This window comes from Homarus americanus, unplaced genomic scaffold, assembly GCF_018991925.1.
Source record: "Homarus americanus isolate GMGI-L3 unplaced genomic scaffold, GMGI_Hamer_2.0 scaffold48406, whole genome shotgun sequence".
NCBI classification, from domain to species: domain Eukaryota; kingdom Metazoa; phylum Arthropoda; class Malacostraca; order Decapoda; family Nephropidae; genus Homarus; species Homarus americanus.
In genome coordinates this window covers 5,398,251-5,413,570 of record NW_024753828.1, presented here as the reverse complement: position 1 = coordinate 5,413,570, position 15,320 = coordinate 5,398,251, and the positions used below count along the sequence as shown (strand labels likewise).

The 15,320-nt window shown below is 39.4% G+C and overlaps 1 protein-coding gene across 2 annotated transcripts; it reads right to left on the bottom strand.

Annotated features, from left to right (window-relative positions):
* Positions 1-2,049: 2,049 nt before the first annotated feature.
* On the bottom strand, positions 2,050-14,775 carry LOC121855546 (parkin coregulated gene protein homolog). Of its 2 annotated transcripts, XM_042350538.1 has the most exons (7): positions 14,522-14,775; positions 11,681-11,702; positions 11,132-11,514; positions 10,506-10,760; positions 8,648-8,819; positions 6,520-6,669; positions 2,050-6,144 (listed from the first exon to the last, which is right to left on the bottom strand). In XM_042350538.1, exons 3-7 carry the CDS (start codon positions 11,345-11,347, stop codon positions 5,984-5,986), a joined length of 954 nt encoding a protein of 317 aa, XP_042206472.1. In that variant the 5' UTR covers positions 11,348-11,514; positions 11,681-11,702; positions 14,522-14,775; the 3' UTR covers positions 2,050-5,983. The 2 variants fall into 2 exon arrangements, with proteins under 2 accessions (XP_042206472.1, XP_042206471.1); XM_042350537.1 differs by having other exon boundaries at positions 11,132-11,702.
* Between the last annotated feature and the right edge of the window lie 545 nt (positions 14,776-15,320).

Here is a 15,320-nt window from a genome sequence, read left to right as displayed (position 1 = left end):
GCGCAAATATAAGAGTTGGCTTCATTTCATGGCTCTGTATGCGAGCTCAACCGCTGTAAACATAGAAACAAAATAAAACCGTCTTGCGTACGATATCTTTCTGGACATGTATCTTTTTTTATCCTCTCCTTATTATCTAGGTTATGTGCTTGGGCTATTTGTTCATAGTCTCTGTTATGTATTGTTGGCAAGTACTGGATAATTATGCACTGGCCTCAGAATGCATCTGAACCTTAGACGAAATAGAGAAAACGTGTTCAGCTATTTTCCCAATACACAGAAAGTTTTACCTCACATTTTTTTTTATGTTCTTGGACTTGTGTATTATTAACCTTGTTACGCGCTGAAAGACCTTCATTGTTGAAGCGCAGTACAGTAATAACCTTATGACAACAAGTTTCTCAGTGGAAGAGAATGGTAGTCTCACAGGCCACTGGCTTCCTTCACCCGTCCTGGTTACCTATAACTGAGGGAGATTGGAAGGTAGGTCAATGAATAGAACCGAAAATCTAATTCAAGGAGTATTAACTCTCACATATACCAGACAAAGTTGTAACATATACTCCTTTTATCCTCTTCACCACTGATCGGCTCATTAGCCGCATGGGCGATCGGTCACGTCTCTGATTACTTTTCCTTTACTTTTATCCTCTTCACCAAAAGATCGGCTCGTTAGCCGCTTGGGCGATCGGTCACGTCTCTGTTACGCACTGTTGGCAAGTGCTGGGCATGCACCGGCTCCTGAATGTACCTGAACCCGCTCCAGTGATGGTCAAGTCTTGTCTTGAAAGGGCTCACACTCGGTGCCGTCACAACACTTTCTGGTAGATTGTTCCAAGAGTTCACAACTCTCGCTCCGAAAAAGTTTGCCCTCACAGTTTTCTGGACTTGCGGCTTTTTCAATCTGGAGTTGTGACCCCTTTGTGGGCGAGCGTCCGTCAGCTCCAAGTAAGGACACTCGACTGAGTAGCACCCCTTGAGATGCTTATACACCTGAATTAGGTCTCCCGTTGCCCGTCACAACACTCTTGGCAGGTTGTTCCAAGAGTTTACTATTAATTCTCACTTCAAAAAAGTTTGCCCTGACAAGTTTCTGAACTTGTGGCTTCTTCAACCTTGGGCTGGGACCCCAAGTGGGTCGAGCATCCGCCAGCTCCAGGTATACTGTAAATATTCGATTAAGTACAGTAATGCCCTCTGAGATGTTTCCAAGCTTCATGCATGGATGAATGGATAAAAGCACTCGTCTTGCCCGCGGTGCCCACAGTTTCTCTGTGGCTGTCGGTCACAATAGATTCGTGACTAGAATAACTTGTTATAGTACATCCTTCTTTCCTCACACAGCCAAAGTGTGGAATGCTCTGCCTTCTTCTGCGTTTCCATCCTCATACAATCTGTCTCACTTTAAAAGGTGGTTTTCTTGCATCTTTGTGGTGTAGATTAATATAATCTTTTTCTTTTCTATTTTTAATTTATTTTTACTCTTATTTTTTCACCCCCTAGGCCCCTTTGTAGGTCAATGACCTGTGCCCGGGTGGACTATTCCCCGTAAAAGAAAGAAAGAAAAAAAGCATATATGTATAGATTGATGAATACCAATTTATGCTCATGGATGTATATATAAATGAAGACGTGGAAGTAAGTATATAAGAATAGATGAATGCGATTACACACACATATATATATATATGTGTGTGTGTGTGTGGACGAGTGCATGCATGAGCATATGTACGAATGAATTAATACACGAATATATGTATGGCTAAAGGAATGCATAAACGTATGTATCATGTATAGGTGGATAAAAACATTGTTTCACGCAAAATACTTTTTTGAGCGTTATGCACTTACCCGAGGGCTGGTTTTATATCTATCAGTTAAAAAAATTACACTCTTTTAATGACATATGCATGAAAATAGATAGATAATATTGGTATTTATCCTGTCGATTTTATTTTGATGTAGCAAGAAAAAGGTTAAAGAACGTACGCCAGCAGCCTTCTCGATTCATGCTAGGAAGGTTCAGAAGGGAATATATAAAACGCAAACTTGTCAACAATGTCTATTTAAACATCACAGTGTGCAATATGTTCAGAAAAACTCATTACACGTCTATCACCAAGTCTAGCATGTTAAAATTATTGCCTCTCGCGTTAACTTATCACACGGACGGTTATTAATGGCCACTAACAAATACATATTGTAATTAGGAAATACCGATGTTAGACTATAACTAGGAAATGGCAATGATAAAATATAACTAGGAAATGGCAATGATAAAATATAACTAGGAAATGGCAATTGTGAAATATAACTAGGAAATGGCAATGATAAAATATAACTAGGAAATGGCAATGATAAAATATAACTAGGAAATGGCAATTGTGAAATATAACTAGGAAATGGCAATGATAAAATATGACTAGGAAATTCCAATGATAAATTAACATACTCTTACTGTCCCCTTGTCGGTAAATAGGTTCCAATAAACTAATATAATATGTCTATACTAACAAACTTTACTCATAAAATTAATAAAATTTCTGGCACCAGTAAAATAACACATTATTATGAACACTGTAAGAATATAGGTTAACTAGATCCTCGTTCATTTAAACATCAGTTGGGAAACGAATTAAGGTACAAAACTTTTTTCCAGAGATCATTGTGCCTTTTGTCTCCTACCTGGTGTTAAATATAAAATATATATATATACAGTATATAAAATTCAAGGACTAACAAATTCTATAAAAAGGCCATGAAATAACTGTCTTTTTTCAATAAGTGTTAAACTAATAAATGCCTTAAGGAGAGATACTCAACACATCTATTATGAATTGTACCAGAAGGGGTAATTAGCCCATTAATGCTTACGGCACAAGTCGAATGGTTTCGTGATACAAGAAGCAAATCTAGTACGACCGCTGTATACAAATAGTTACCGTAGATACACCTATAAGGACATTTAGATTTACTACATTGCGTATATATAAACTTATGGATGGGTGTTTTATTAACCTGAAATCTTGACCTGCAGTGATATAAAGGCAGTGGATTTGTATCATGTTTTGTGTTTAATTACAACAGTATGTCATCACTGTGCACCATATTATGACCGCACTGTGCACCCTCTTATAACTGCACTGTGCACTGATCGCACTGTGCACCCTATTATATCCTCAGTGTGCACTATTGTATCATCACTGTGCACCCTATTACATCATCACTGTGCACCCTATTATATCCTCGGTGTGCACCCTATTACATCACTGTGCGCCCTATTACACCACTTTGCATCCCATTACATCATCACTGTGCGCCCTATTATATCCTCATTTGTACCCTATTACATCACTGTGCACCCTATTACATCATCACTGTGAGCCCTATTATATCCTCATTTGTACCCTGTTCACCTTAACTACGGAAATCAGTTACCTTTGGCCGCTTAGTAATTCGTAAAATCTGTCATGCAACCTATTTTAGTGTACACCTATGTGCACACAGGTATACATACATACCTCGTCTCCTGTTAAATACGTGTGTGCATAATGTGCAGATTTGTGAACGTCAAAGTCTGTTACGCAGATGAAATAATTAATGAAGAACATTTTATTTTATTTATCTCTAAAATGTAAACAAACGCTGCTGAGTTACGAGATAATTTTGAAAATATTATGGTGTAATTATTTATATGGCACTCTTAAGATGAAATAATATAATTAACGTTTTTATTTACTATTATTGTGATTAAAATATTGAAACTTTTAGACCAGAGAACATATTGATAAACTGTACTGGGATTATAGCAATCTACTGTAGCTCTTAAGACCGTTGCTTGACCCAGGTATGAATTTAGCCTGTGTATTATTTAACCATTTATGACAGCAAACATAAAACAAATAATAGTCATTGTCAAGTTATGGCGAGCTACTACATGAGTTTATCTACTAGATGAGGTTATGTGTTGATATCCATTTTCTACTGTAGTGATGGTTCTTGACGATCTCACGTTTCATTTATTAAATGATGTTTTAGTTAAAATAAATTATACTAATTGAGAAATCAGTTATTCAACAGTTAATACATTTTACTATATGTTACTAGATTAATGGCCTCCACGAGGCTATATTGCGTGTACTAGTTAACTATTAGTTACTAGCCTTAGGTCTTCTCAGGGACTATTTTGCTACACAAATCCACAGTTTTGAGGATGAGAGGAACTTTAAGATACGTAATTGTATCCTACGGAAGACAGCCGACTTACCTAGGGTCTACACCTTAGTCTACCTGTCAAGTATAGGCGGAGGATAACGTTACAAATATCGGAATATTAACGACTTGGAGGATAACTTACCTAAACCACGAAAATGATAACGTTCCGATAACATAGCATTTACCCTTTAAAAATCCATGGGCAAAATGGTCTATGTCAAAAGAACATTCATGAATACAATCGTTTAACCATTTCTTTCAGATGAAACTAACTAACCAACCGCAACTATCCTAACCTACCCAATTTACCTAAAGTTCGTTAGGTTAGGAGAGGGTCGTCTAGCTTAAAAGATCTGACGGTGTAGAGGTGTCATTCGTAACACATTTTTTTAACACTGTCCAATTTGTCGACCACAGTTGTGACTTTCGACAACTCTCAGCTGATTCTAAACTCGTTGTGCCTTACGTCACCGCTATAATATTTCAAGACGCTGTATCTATTTTCATTATCTATATGTTTATGACTAGTGTATTTACTAACCTAAAATTCGCTCTTGAACACCTTAGTTGTCAAAGCGTAATGGCACATTTTAACATTAATGTGCCCATAATTTGATAACTTTCAACTACCTACAGTATAAGTCGTGGCTTTAAGCCCGCTATATATCCTGAGTTACTATTCCTGTAACCTATCATGTAGCTATTAGTACATGAAATCGGAGCCATTTCTCCTTGTGTTCGGTATTTTTAATCTAACTGTTGACCATGTTTGACACACTTGATCATTAACTAATATCCGCTTTCTTTGATCCACCTATCAATAAATGCAGTACGTACATAGAATATATTCACTTACAAGAATCAACATCTGATACAAGCTTGTACACTAAGTTATTAACCTACACATATTCTGTGAATCAATAAACCAACATAATATACACTACACACAATGATAGACCGTACCTGTATACACTATAATTATAATTCACTCAATACGTTTACTTTTCCTTCAACACAACTAAAGTCGGCTTTTATCTGCTATTGCCTTAATTTTCACCTCTTTACAGTACTGTACAGTCTCCATGATGCACATGTGCAGGTCCTGAATCATTATCAGTATTTCTGAGAATATGTTGACGCAATAAATGCAGTAAGGATATGATAACAAAGCGTAATTTTAGATAACAACGTGAGAGCCATAAACTGTGGAGCTGATATTGAAGAGAATATCGAAATATGACATCATAGGTGATAACATAGCGTGAATATTAAGTATAGTAAAAAATCAGGCCTCAGATTGTCAAAGGTTAATACGTTAATATGTTTCTCTTCTAAACGAGGGTGTGAGACCCTACTGGCTCTAACTTAAAGACGGTGGCCACAATTTTGAAGCTGCTCTTCTGTAACGAATTCTCTTATTCCCCGTCAAGACACATTTCAACGTAAGAATCTTTTAAAACTGACGGTCTTGTGTTAACACTTTGCGATCATTACAATAATCGTATAAGTTTGACGTGATCGTTATGTCAGACTTAATTCAATAGCTTTTAATTTATTTGCAATCTCTAATACAACTTTAAAAAATCAGGAAAACATTAATGTTTCTTGATGAAAAAGACAACAGCGATATACCAAACATCGAAAAAAAAAAAGCAATGGCCGTATATTTCTCGATGTGACATCACAACGCATTTAGCAACAACCAACTCCTACGACTTGAAGGGTTACCAATCAGGACCCAGTTGCGGTGTGGACAGGACTTCCTTCTTCAGTTCATGACACAGGACTGGTAGGTGGGCACCATGTACTTGATGTTAATATAAGCGTCTCGGCCTCCATGTCTCTCTAGTATCTCCAGTGTCTCCTGGATCAAGTCTCCCAGGTTCTCTCTCCGTTGCTGTGAGTAGTCGATCTCGTCCCCTGAATTAACTGTAAAATAATATTTCATCAAACGCTCATCATATTAATCAATACATATGTAAATTATTCAAAATGACAAACTACATTTATAAACAAGAAACTCAGGGATGAATATAGTCTAGATAAATAAAACCTCACTGAAGACAATCGTTCAGTGTTCCGTCATTAACAAGTAAATAAACAGGACACAAATATGGCGGCCATTGCGGCATAAAAGTTGCACAGAAACTTAACCTAAATTACTTGTATCTTTTTTTTATACAATTGAGGGTTCATTTCAGTGATTGATAGTTCACGCGATAATGTTTTAGGTCCCAATGTGTGTGTTTGTGTGTGTGTGGAGAGTGCGGGGGCAGACACAAACGATGCAGGTATTGTACTTACCGTTCTTGTGCTTGAAGAGGTTCAGTGTGGGGAGGATCTGCCTGTAGTAGGGCACGAGGGACTCCCCCACTAAAGGCGCCGACATGACTAACTCCTGCAGGACCTTCAGCACCGTGCAGATCACCCTCACGTCGCGGGTGTTTAGGGCGCCTGTAGGGAAGTGCTTATTTACATAGAAGTACAAAATGCAGAGTTCTGGAAATCAAATCCACTTTAAGAGAAAGAGAAATGTAATAAATTGAGTTTGATTTCCAAAGCTTACATTTTCGTCATATCTAATATTTTACCTATTTGCCTAAAGGCCTGCACCCCAATTATAGGTGACCATAACTACTACAGGGTTTAGGGTAAGCGGTTCTGTTTGCGGTACTTTTCCAACACTGACCACCATAACTGGATAGATAATAATACAAGCTAATACAGTGTTGAAACAGTGATAACATTACAAACTACGAACCGTGTGTGCGTGGTGGGGAGCCTTTTATGTGTAATCCAGGGACCTCGTATTCTTCACACCCTCACACCATGTCTTTCAAGCCAATGTGAATATCAAGTAATGTATCTATCATGAGTTAATTATTTTATGCTTGAGTAGACCCATAACCATAATAATATTACAAATGTGAAAGTTAAATTTTGTCATGGTTGACGGCCCCTAATAAGCTCAATTCACCAACATACACAGTTCTGCAGATACAATCTGTCATCTCATAAAAATTTTCGTGGGCTGTGATGCTCTGTTTCTTTCAATGTGTGAAAATATATTATTTTAAAAATAATTTAATATAAACTAACTGAATATAACCATAAAAGTTATGATCTAACGTTTACGTTATAATCCTATTCCTGCAGTCTTTAAGGTCTATAAGCGCGTAACATGGTTAACAATGTACACTTCCATCAATTAACAATAAAAGATTACAAGAGATGTACTGTAACTATATACTGTATGTGATAAAACAAATGTAACAGCAACGAAACCTTTAAACATGTTTAAGCATTACAATGTTATCGTTTGTTTACTGCAATGCTTTCAGGGGCGAGGACGTGTTCGTGGAGGTGCCTGAAAATTGTATGAGAATGTTAGAGGGGCGAGTTTAAAGTTATGCTACATGTACCAGTATACGTACTGTACTGTACATATATTTATAATACCGCATTACACAGTTAATCGAAGTAATATGTAGTGATTCATTTCATATGGCACATATCACCCAAATGCTAACAATTACCGTATGATTTTTTCCCTATTTGCCCTAAGAAACGTAGGCTACTGTACTATAAAAACAGATAAAACCAATAAACAATATATTTCGGTGTACTGTATTTGGATGATTGCTGCTGATGATTTTAGGTGGTTCATTTTATACGACAAAAATGCCCAAATATAAAAGCATGATTTTTCCCCATTGATATTCAAAATCCTTAGAATAACAACAACAATAATAATAAAGTAATATAACTAGAGAAAACACCAATGTTTGGGTATACAGTATTTGGGTGATTCCTTTGATTATGATTACAAACAAAAGAGGATCACAATACACGATGTTCATTTTGGCGGGCTAATGTTTCTGTTAGTTTGTTCCTTTGATCTCGATAGACGATTAGGAGGGAGGGAGGAAGGGGAGGTGAGGAAGCAGATGGGGGGAGATAAATTTGCCATAATGGGTCGGTACACACACGACAACAAGCGGATGTTGTCTTTAGCCGCGGAGGGCCTATGTTATCTTGCTCTAATATTAGCGACAGTTTGGTGCTGGATTTTCACCCTACTATAACGGTCCCACACCAAACATCCTATTTTATCGTGGATTATAGTTAGGAAGGTGATAACTGATAAGTAAACAGTAAAATTTGTGACTAAATGACCCAGTGTGTGTGTGACAAAAAGAAAAAAATGCATTAATTTAGAATATGTTGAGGATAAGGTCGAGTCAGTACAAAAATAAACATACGAGGATCTTATGAAAAATAGGAACCCTAGTTAAATGGAGAGAGGGGTGTTAGATTAGGTTAAGTTATGTTACGTTAAGGAATTAGGATGTTTAATCTCCAGGTGAAATTAGCTTGGGGTGCTTAATCTTCAGGTCAACTCGCTACTTTCCCTCCCCACCCAGGTACTTACTCTTGATGGGGAGAATGAGCTGGGGAATGACGGGGAGGATCTTGTCACCCCCGCGGGCTAGCAGGTCCCTGATACCCGCCCTACTGAAGAAGTCGTAAGGGTGGGTCGTCTCCCTCAGTCCGTCGAAGAACAGAGGCAGGTAGTGGTGGTAATCCAACTTCTCCACCTCCACCTGCAGTACACGACGTAACGGGTTATTAACGACATACATATAAAACACAGGTGAACAATATAATATCTTCCGTAATTCAGAATTAATTGTTGATGGAATACTTAGTTGTTGAAGCCAAGTGATAAAGAATGAGAGAAACGCAAGAAGAAAAAGAGAGAAGAAGGAAGAGGTTAAATTAGGGAAGGAGTTCAATGAGAGAAGGATGGAAGAATGGAGATGGGTAGATAGAAAAGGAGGCAGAGGTATAGGTGGAGGAAGTGTTATAGTCAATCAAACTGACGGCCACTGATCGCGTCATAAGGGAAAACACGTTACATACACGTTACATACACGTTACAAACACATTACATACACGTTACATACACGTTACATACACGTTATAAACACATTACATACACGTTACATACACGTTACAAATACGTTACATACACGTTACATATGCGTTTTAAACATGATTGGTTCTCCCCATCATGTAATTAATGACCAGTATATAGCAGGAGCCGGGCAGTACACATCAAAGCCTTGAACAATTTGCCACAACGATTAGAGGTCAATTTGGTTATTGTACACACTCAGGGTAGGTTAGGTTAGGTTATAGGTAGTTTTTGACTAAGTTCATGAGGTTAGGTTAGGTTATAGGTAATTTTTGACTAAGTTCATGAGGTTAGGTTATAGGTGGGTTAGGTTAGGTTATACGACATAGGTTAGGTTAGGTACATTTAGATTTAGTTACATCTAGTTAGCTTCGAGGTTCAGTTGGGTTAGGTTAAGTTAGGTATAGCTAGTTTAGGTTAGGTTACGTTAGATTAGGTCAGGATAGTTAGGTTACGTTTGATTAGGTCAGGGTATGTTAGGTCAGGTTAGGTTAGATTGCTTCGCTGTGACACCTGGGCCTCCTGCCTAACTCTTCTTAATTAAGGTTAATGGTGATCCTTGACCAGCGGGAGGGAGTTAATGTTCGTCTCTCGTGACCTATTCACCTGCCTCACTCCTTCCCCTCACGCCAGCCTCTTCCCCTCACATACGCCTCTTCCCCTCACCTATGCCTCTTCCCCTCACCTACGCCTCTTCCTCACCCACGCCTCTTCCCCACCCAGCCTACCCTTTTTTCCCCTCAGCCCCTTCTACCCACGCTTCTTCCCCACCCCAGCCTTCCCTTCCCCCACCCCAGCCCTCCCCTCACCCACTCCCTCCCTCCCTCACGCCAGCCTCTTCCCCTCCCCCACGCCAGCCACCCCAGCCTCCCCCCCACCCCAGCCTCCTTCCCCCACCCTAGCCTCACGCCAGCCTCTCCCCCTCACCCTAGCCCCCCTACCCAGCCTCTTCCCCCCCCCCCTCCCCCTCTTCCCTCACCCCAGCCTTCCCCTCACGCCAGCCTCTTCTCCTCACCTACGCCCTTCTCCCCTGAGCTACAGTGTCGTGATGGTCTCAGGTAAATGCCACACATAATGTCACGTTCAGTGGACTGTAGAAGTCTCCCCTCTCTATTACCACCACTACCACCATTACCACCACTACCACCTCTACCACCATTACCACGACTACCACTCACTACCACCACTACCACTCACTACCACCATTACCACCACTACCACCATTACCACGACTACCACCACTACCACTCACTACCACCACTACCACCATTACCACGACTACCACTCACTCCCCCTACACCCGTACACTCACTTTCCAGCGGAGGTTGTGGCCGTGGTGGTCATGGTGGAGAGTCACGGGCACGTCACCACGCTCATACATCCTCCTGAAGGTGGTGGGGGGCGCTGGACGAGGGCGGAACACCCCTAGTTTGGGGGGGCCGCTCACCCTGGCCCCCCGCATGCGGGAAGCGGGCGTGAAGGCCTCGACAGTCCGCACTGATGACGATGTCGAACCGCAGGATGACGGCGCTGGAGATCCCAGACTTCGGCGGTCTCCTGGGTAGGCCTACAAGTACAATGTGTCCTTACCAATTGTTTATACTACCACGCTAAACTATGTATTCACGTGTACGATACATACACATAACCTGTCCTCACTGACATCTATACATAACTTGTAGTGGTCAGTGGTCACCCTGCCATGTTTAACTAGTATCATTTAGCTGTATCTCTGATGTGGTCGACTATGAATGGTTTCACACCTTGTTCCCTTCTCTCCATTACCATATTAGACATATCAAGACGTGGCATTTACACTCAATGTTTACTAAAAGGAAAAGTGGTGATGTGTTAAGAACAAAAGGTTTCAAAATGTGAGAACGATTACAAATGAAAAGAAACAATAAAAACAATACGTTAAGAGGTAGGCTACTGTACCTTTGGGTCTGGCTGTGCGGAGTGGTGCCTTCTGGTGCTCACGCCGTGTATAGTCCACTCCTTCCTCCCTGTACGATTCCCTACACTCGCGGGCGTGGTGTGGCCGTTGTTGTGGGGTGTAATGGATAATGGGCGTGTAGATGCGGGTTGGCTCTGTGATCTGCCCCTGGCACGCCCACGGCGCACCGCCGGACTTTGCTGTTGTAGTGACGTCATTGGTGGCGGCTAAATTTCCCGCGTAATTTTGGCGGGTAGCCCCGACGCCCCGTTATTACGACTCAACATCTTGTCATTATTGTCTCACATGTTGTGATCTTTTAGCGCTAAAACTCAGTCTTTCCGACGTTTTATGCATAAGGAAGTCTTGTCTTTGTTGTTACAGTCTAAAGAGGAATATTTATATGGGAGCAAAAATGCTTTCACATTCTTACTTTGAGGGAAGACCAAAATAGATCATGAATCAGGGCATGTGTCTATAATTTTCAGAATAATGGGAAAGCTTTTAAAGGTATCTATCTACAGTCTACGTTGTCGCCCGATATTAGTTACCTGTAGGCGTGTGCCGAGCCACCTGCCAGAGAAGAATTATTATAAACAATTATAATAAAAACAATACCAATCACGGTATTGAAAGAGCATCGATAATGATAATGAGAACAAGAAACATAACACTACTACTACTACTACTACTACTACTACTACTACTACTACTACTACCACTAATAAGGAGCCTAAAGACGGGCCTGTAACTTATCATATATACACACTATAATATATAATGACAACACTACAATCCATCATAAAGTAATACAGTACATAAAAAGACCCTAAAAGAGACAAGAACTTCCGCCAGTAACACAGTATAGTGTGTACAGTACGTGTTGGTAGAGAGCTTCGGTGGCATCTATATTAAAATGATGTTGTCTTAGTTAAAGGTGTTCTGCTGCGGTGATCGATACGTGTGTGGGGTACCGTACACAAAGCTTGATGGAGATGTTTAAAACATTGCACACTTACTTATACGTGTGTATGTAACACTAACGCAGCCGCGAGAGTTACACAGACAGCCAGGCTATTCAACCGTGAACCCATAGACATATTAACAACTATGTATCTGTAACTAGACCCTTGTGGCCCTGAATTAGCAGACCCTGCCTGCAGACAAATCATTAGAATTTTTTTGTAGTTGTCTGTGTGTGTTTGTGTAGGCAGGTGCGTTTTCTTGTACATTTATTTGCTGTGGTACCTGATAGTTCATGTATTTTTCAGTTGATATAACTAAGACCTCTCAAAGTTCAGTCACGTGAGGTAGGTTTTGTTGTAGTCAAATGATATATTTCGATTTATGTGAAACGTGAAAAAGTTGTTGGCTGAGGATACAAAGAATCAATGAACGGCTTTTAATAACAACGGAAGTTGAAGCATTATGGCAAAAAAAAAATACACTTGCTTTCGATGGCTTAAGTGCTCTCCTTAATACCTTTATAGAACAATGTCACGGTGGAATTTTGGGGGGTTGGACCCAATGTGCAGCCTCCCTCCACCCTCTCATTAAAAAAACAAAAACAAAACTATTTCCTTGTCAACGATATTTAAGATAGAGTACTGGAGTTTGGTGTGTTTATGCAAATAGCCCATCGAATGGTCCCGTACGTCTACATAGGTGGGGGGGCTCACCTAAAAGCCCCCTCCCCGTGCACGACTACAATTTTTACATAGAGCTAAAGTTTGGTGGTTATTTTTTTACATGTGCGCTTAATATTGACCGAGTACGGGCATATACTTTGTGGCTGCACCCATTCTGCTTAACTTTGCTTCGTTAAAAACAAACCAGAACAACGCCTGTTTACCTCTCAGCTAACTTAACAAAAATATTATAAAAATAAATTGGCTGAAATTGACAATTAAAGACAAATTGAACGCACTAAGTTTCCCCGTGATCACTAGGCCACGAATGTACAGCAGTAGTGTGCATATATTTCGCCCTACCGTAGATTCTGGAGCATTTGCTTTATATTAATCCAAAATGAACAATAGGACTTTTTTTCCGCCATTTTTATAATTAATTTTAGCTCATTTCTTTGTTTCACTTTTGTTCTTTAATTTGATTCAGGCTCATTTCTATTCTTTTCGGTTTATTTTGGTTTTATGTCCCTCGTAAGCTTTAAATTAGTATACCGAAACAACGACCACCGTGATTACTGTACTATATAACGCTTCCTCATGCTGGTGTAAATTGGTTTTGGGAATAACTAAATTCTTTCGATAAAAATGGTTTGGAATTCATTGCGTATACAGAAATTGCATAAAAGCGGTTAGCAAAATAATATAGACCCCAGTATGATATAAGGTATATTTTTGCCTAAAGAAATTGCCCCAATATTAAAAAAAAAATGAAAAACTGGCACCACAGGTTTGTTTACATAGAGCTAAATTACGAGGGGAACTACACTATAATTTCATCAATAACTCGGCTCAGTTTCTCCAAGACTCCAAAGTAGACTATTTCTTATATTTGGAGATGTAAGACTGTAAACAAGTGATTTCCTCGAGAACAAAAGTAACGACCAAAATGAAATGAAAATTACACCGAGACGTCATAAATAGATACGTTTACTTCATATCGGTTGAGAATAAAATTACAGTAACGTACATAATCTTTGGAAAGACTCGACCCTAATTTTGTGTCCGAATTAGTGGTAAAAATAAGTTATATCGTAAAGTTACAGTCTCAACCAGTTTAGGCTATTCATTAATAAGGACCAATTATTCGTACAACCCTTTGAAAAATCTATACCTTGGTGTTTATTCCCAAATTATGAAGCGTACGCCATTATTTAATAACTACTAGGCTACACCAACACCTTTGGCCAGCTTTAACCTATTGATAGATTGTGACGTTACTTACGTTGTGATAGGCCACATGTTTTCTGATGAGTCTGTAGTCTTTTAGGTGTAATTGGAAAAATTAATAAAAATTTCCCGCCATAATATGTTGACCCAGGACCGTCTATCCTTTTCCCAGTGAACGCATTAAATTTTTTAACCCAAATAGTACAACACCGTCATGTAAATTTATCTGAATTGCTAATATTTAACACCGTCCAGGACCCGTGGAAGTAACCCTTGAACGGCTTTATTGGGCTATCCTTAGTGAAATCAACTAATTGTATACTACTACATGCATTTGTCCTATACTGTATAATGTCCATGCTGAGCCAATGTGAACTTGTATGATGATTCTTATGAATGAAAATATTTTTATCTATAAAAAATATGTAGTTGTCTATCGCCTCAAAATCAACATAAGTGTTCTTGTTGTGACGGAAGAGAATATTAAGGAGCAAAAATTAAATGTAAAAAGATAAGAACAGACCCACAGATGCTGACCTTTCGGCTGTACTTCGCTCAGGCTGAAAATGGCAGTTTTATTTTCTATATTAAGTTCACTCTTCTTATATCTGTGGCTATTCAGCGGAGAATCACAGTCCTTGTCACTGAAGAGGAACGTTCCTGTCTGTTTTCGGTTCTGGGAGCGAACGATTACGAGGAGACGGTGCTTCTGCTGTAGGGGGAGGACACACGCCCACCAGCCACCACAGATTGTATTAAGCTGGCATTATTGACGCACGACATCAACAGGTTCTGCTGACGGCCATGTGTTGTTGGCCGTTGTCATGGTAACCGCGAAAGATGGCTAATGTTGGAAAATTTACTATGAATACGACTGTTAACTTGTTATTCATTTACTTATCGGTACTTTTTACATGAAGGTGACCAAAATTTAACTTAACCTGACCGAACAATCTCAAGGTAATTTTTTTAAGGTCACAGTAGGTCGTGTTGGTTCATGTCGTCTGAAAATTAATAAAAATACCTGCCACGGTCATATTCGTGGTAATAATTTAACATGTCCATTACGCGAAAACAATTGATAGTCGTCTGTTCAGTATCCTCCTTGAGTGAGAGAAATAAAGAAAAAAAATGATACACACAAACACAGACGAAAGGAAAAGTAGATACCGCAGAAAGATAAAAAAAATAGATAAGAAGAGAGCTAACTAATTATGATGCAGTGAAAGCTGTCGGTAGTGTACTTAAGTTCATCTAAAATATCGGGCTCAACCAAGTGGTGTAATAAATGATTCCCTGTGGCAAAACGATCCTCACAGAGGGATAATCAAGGAAT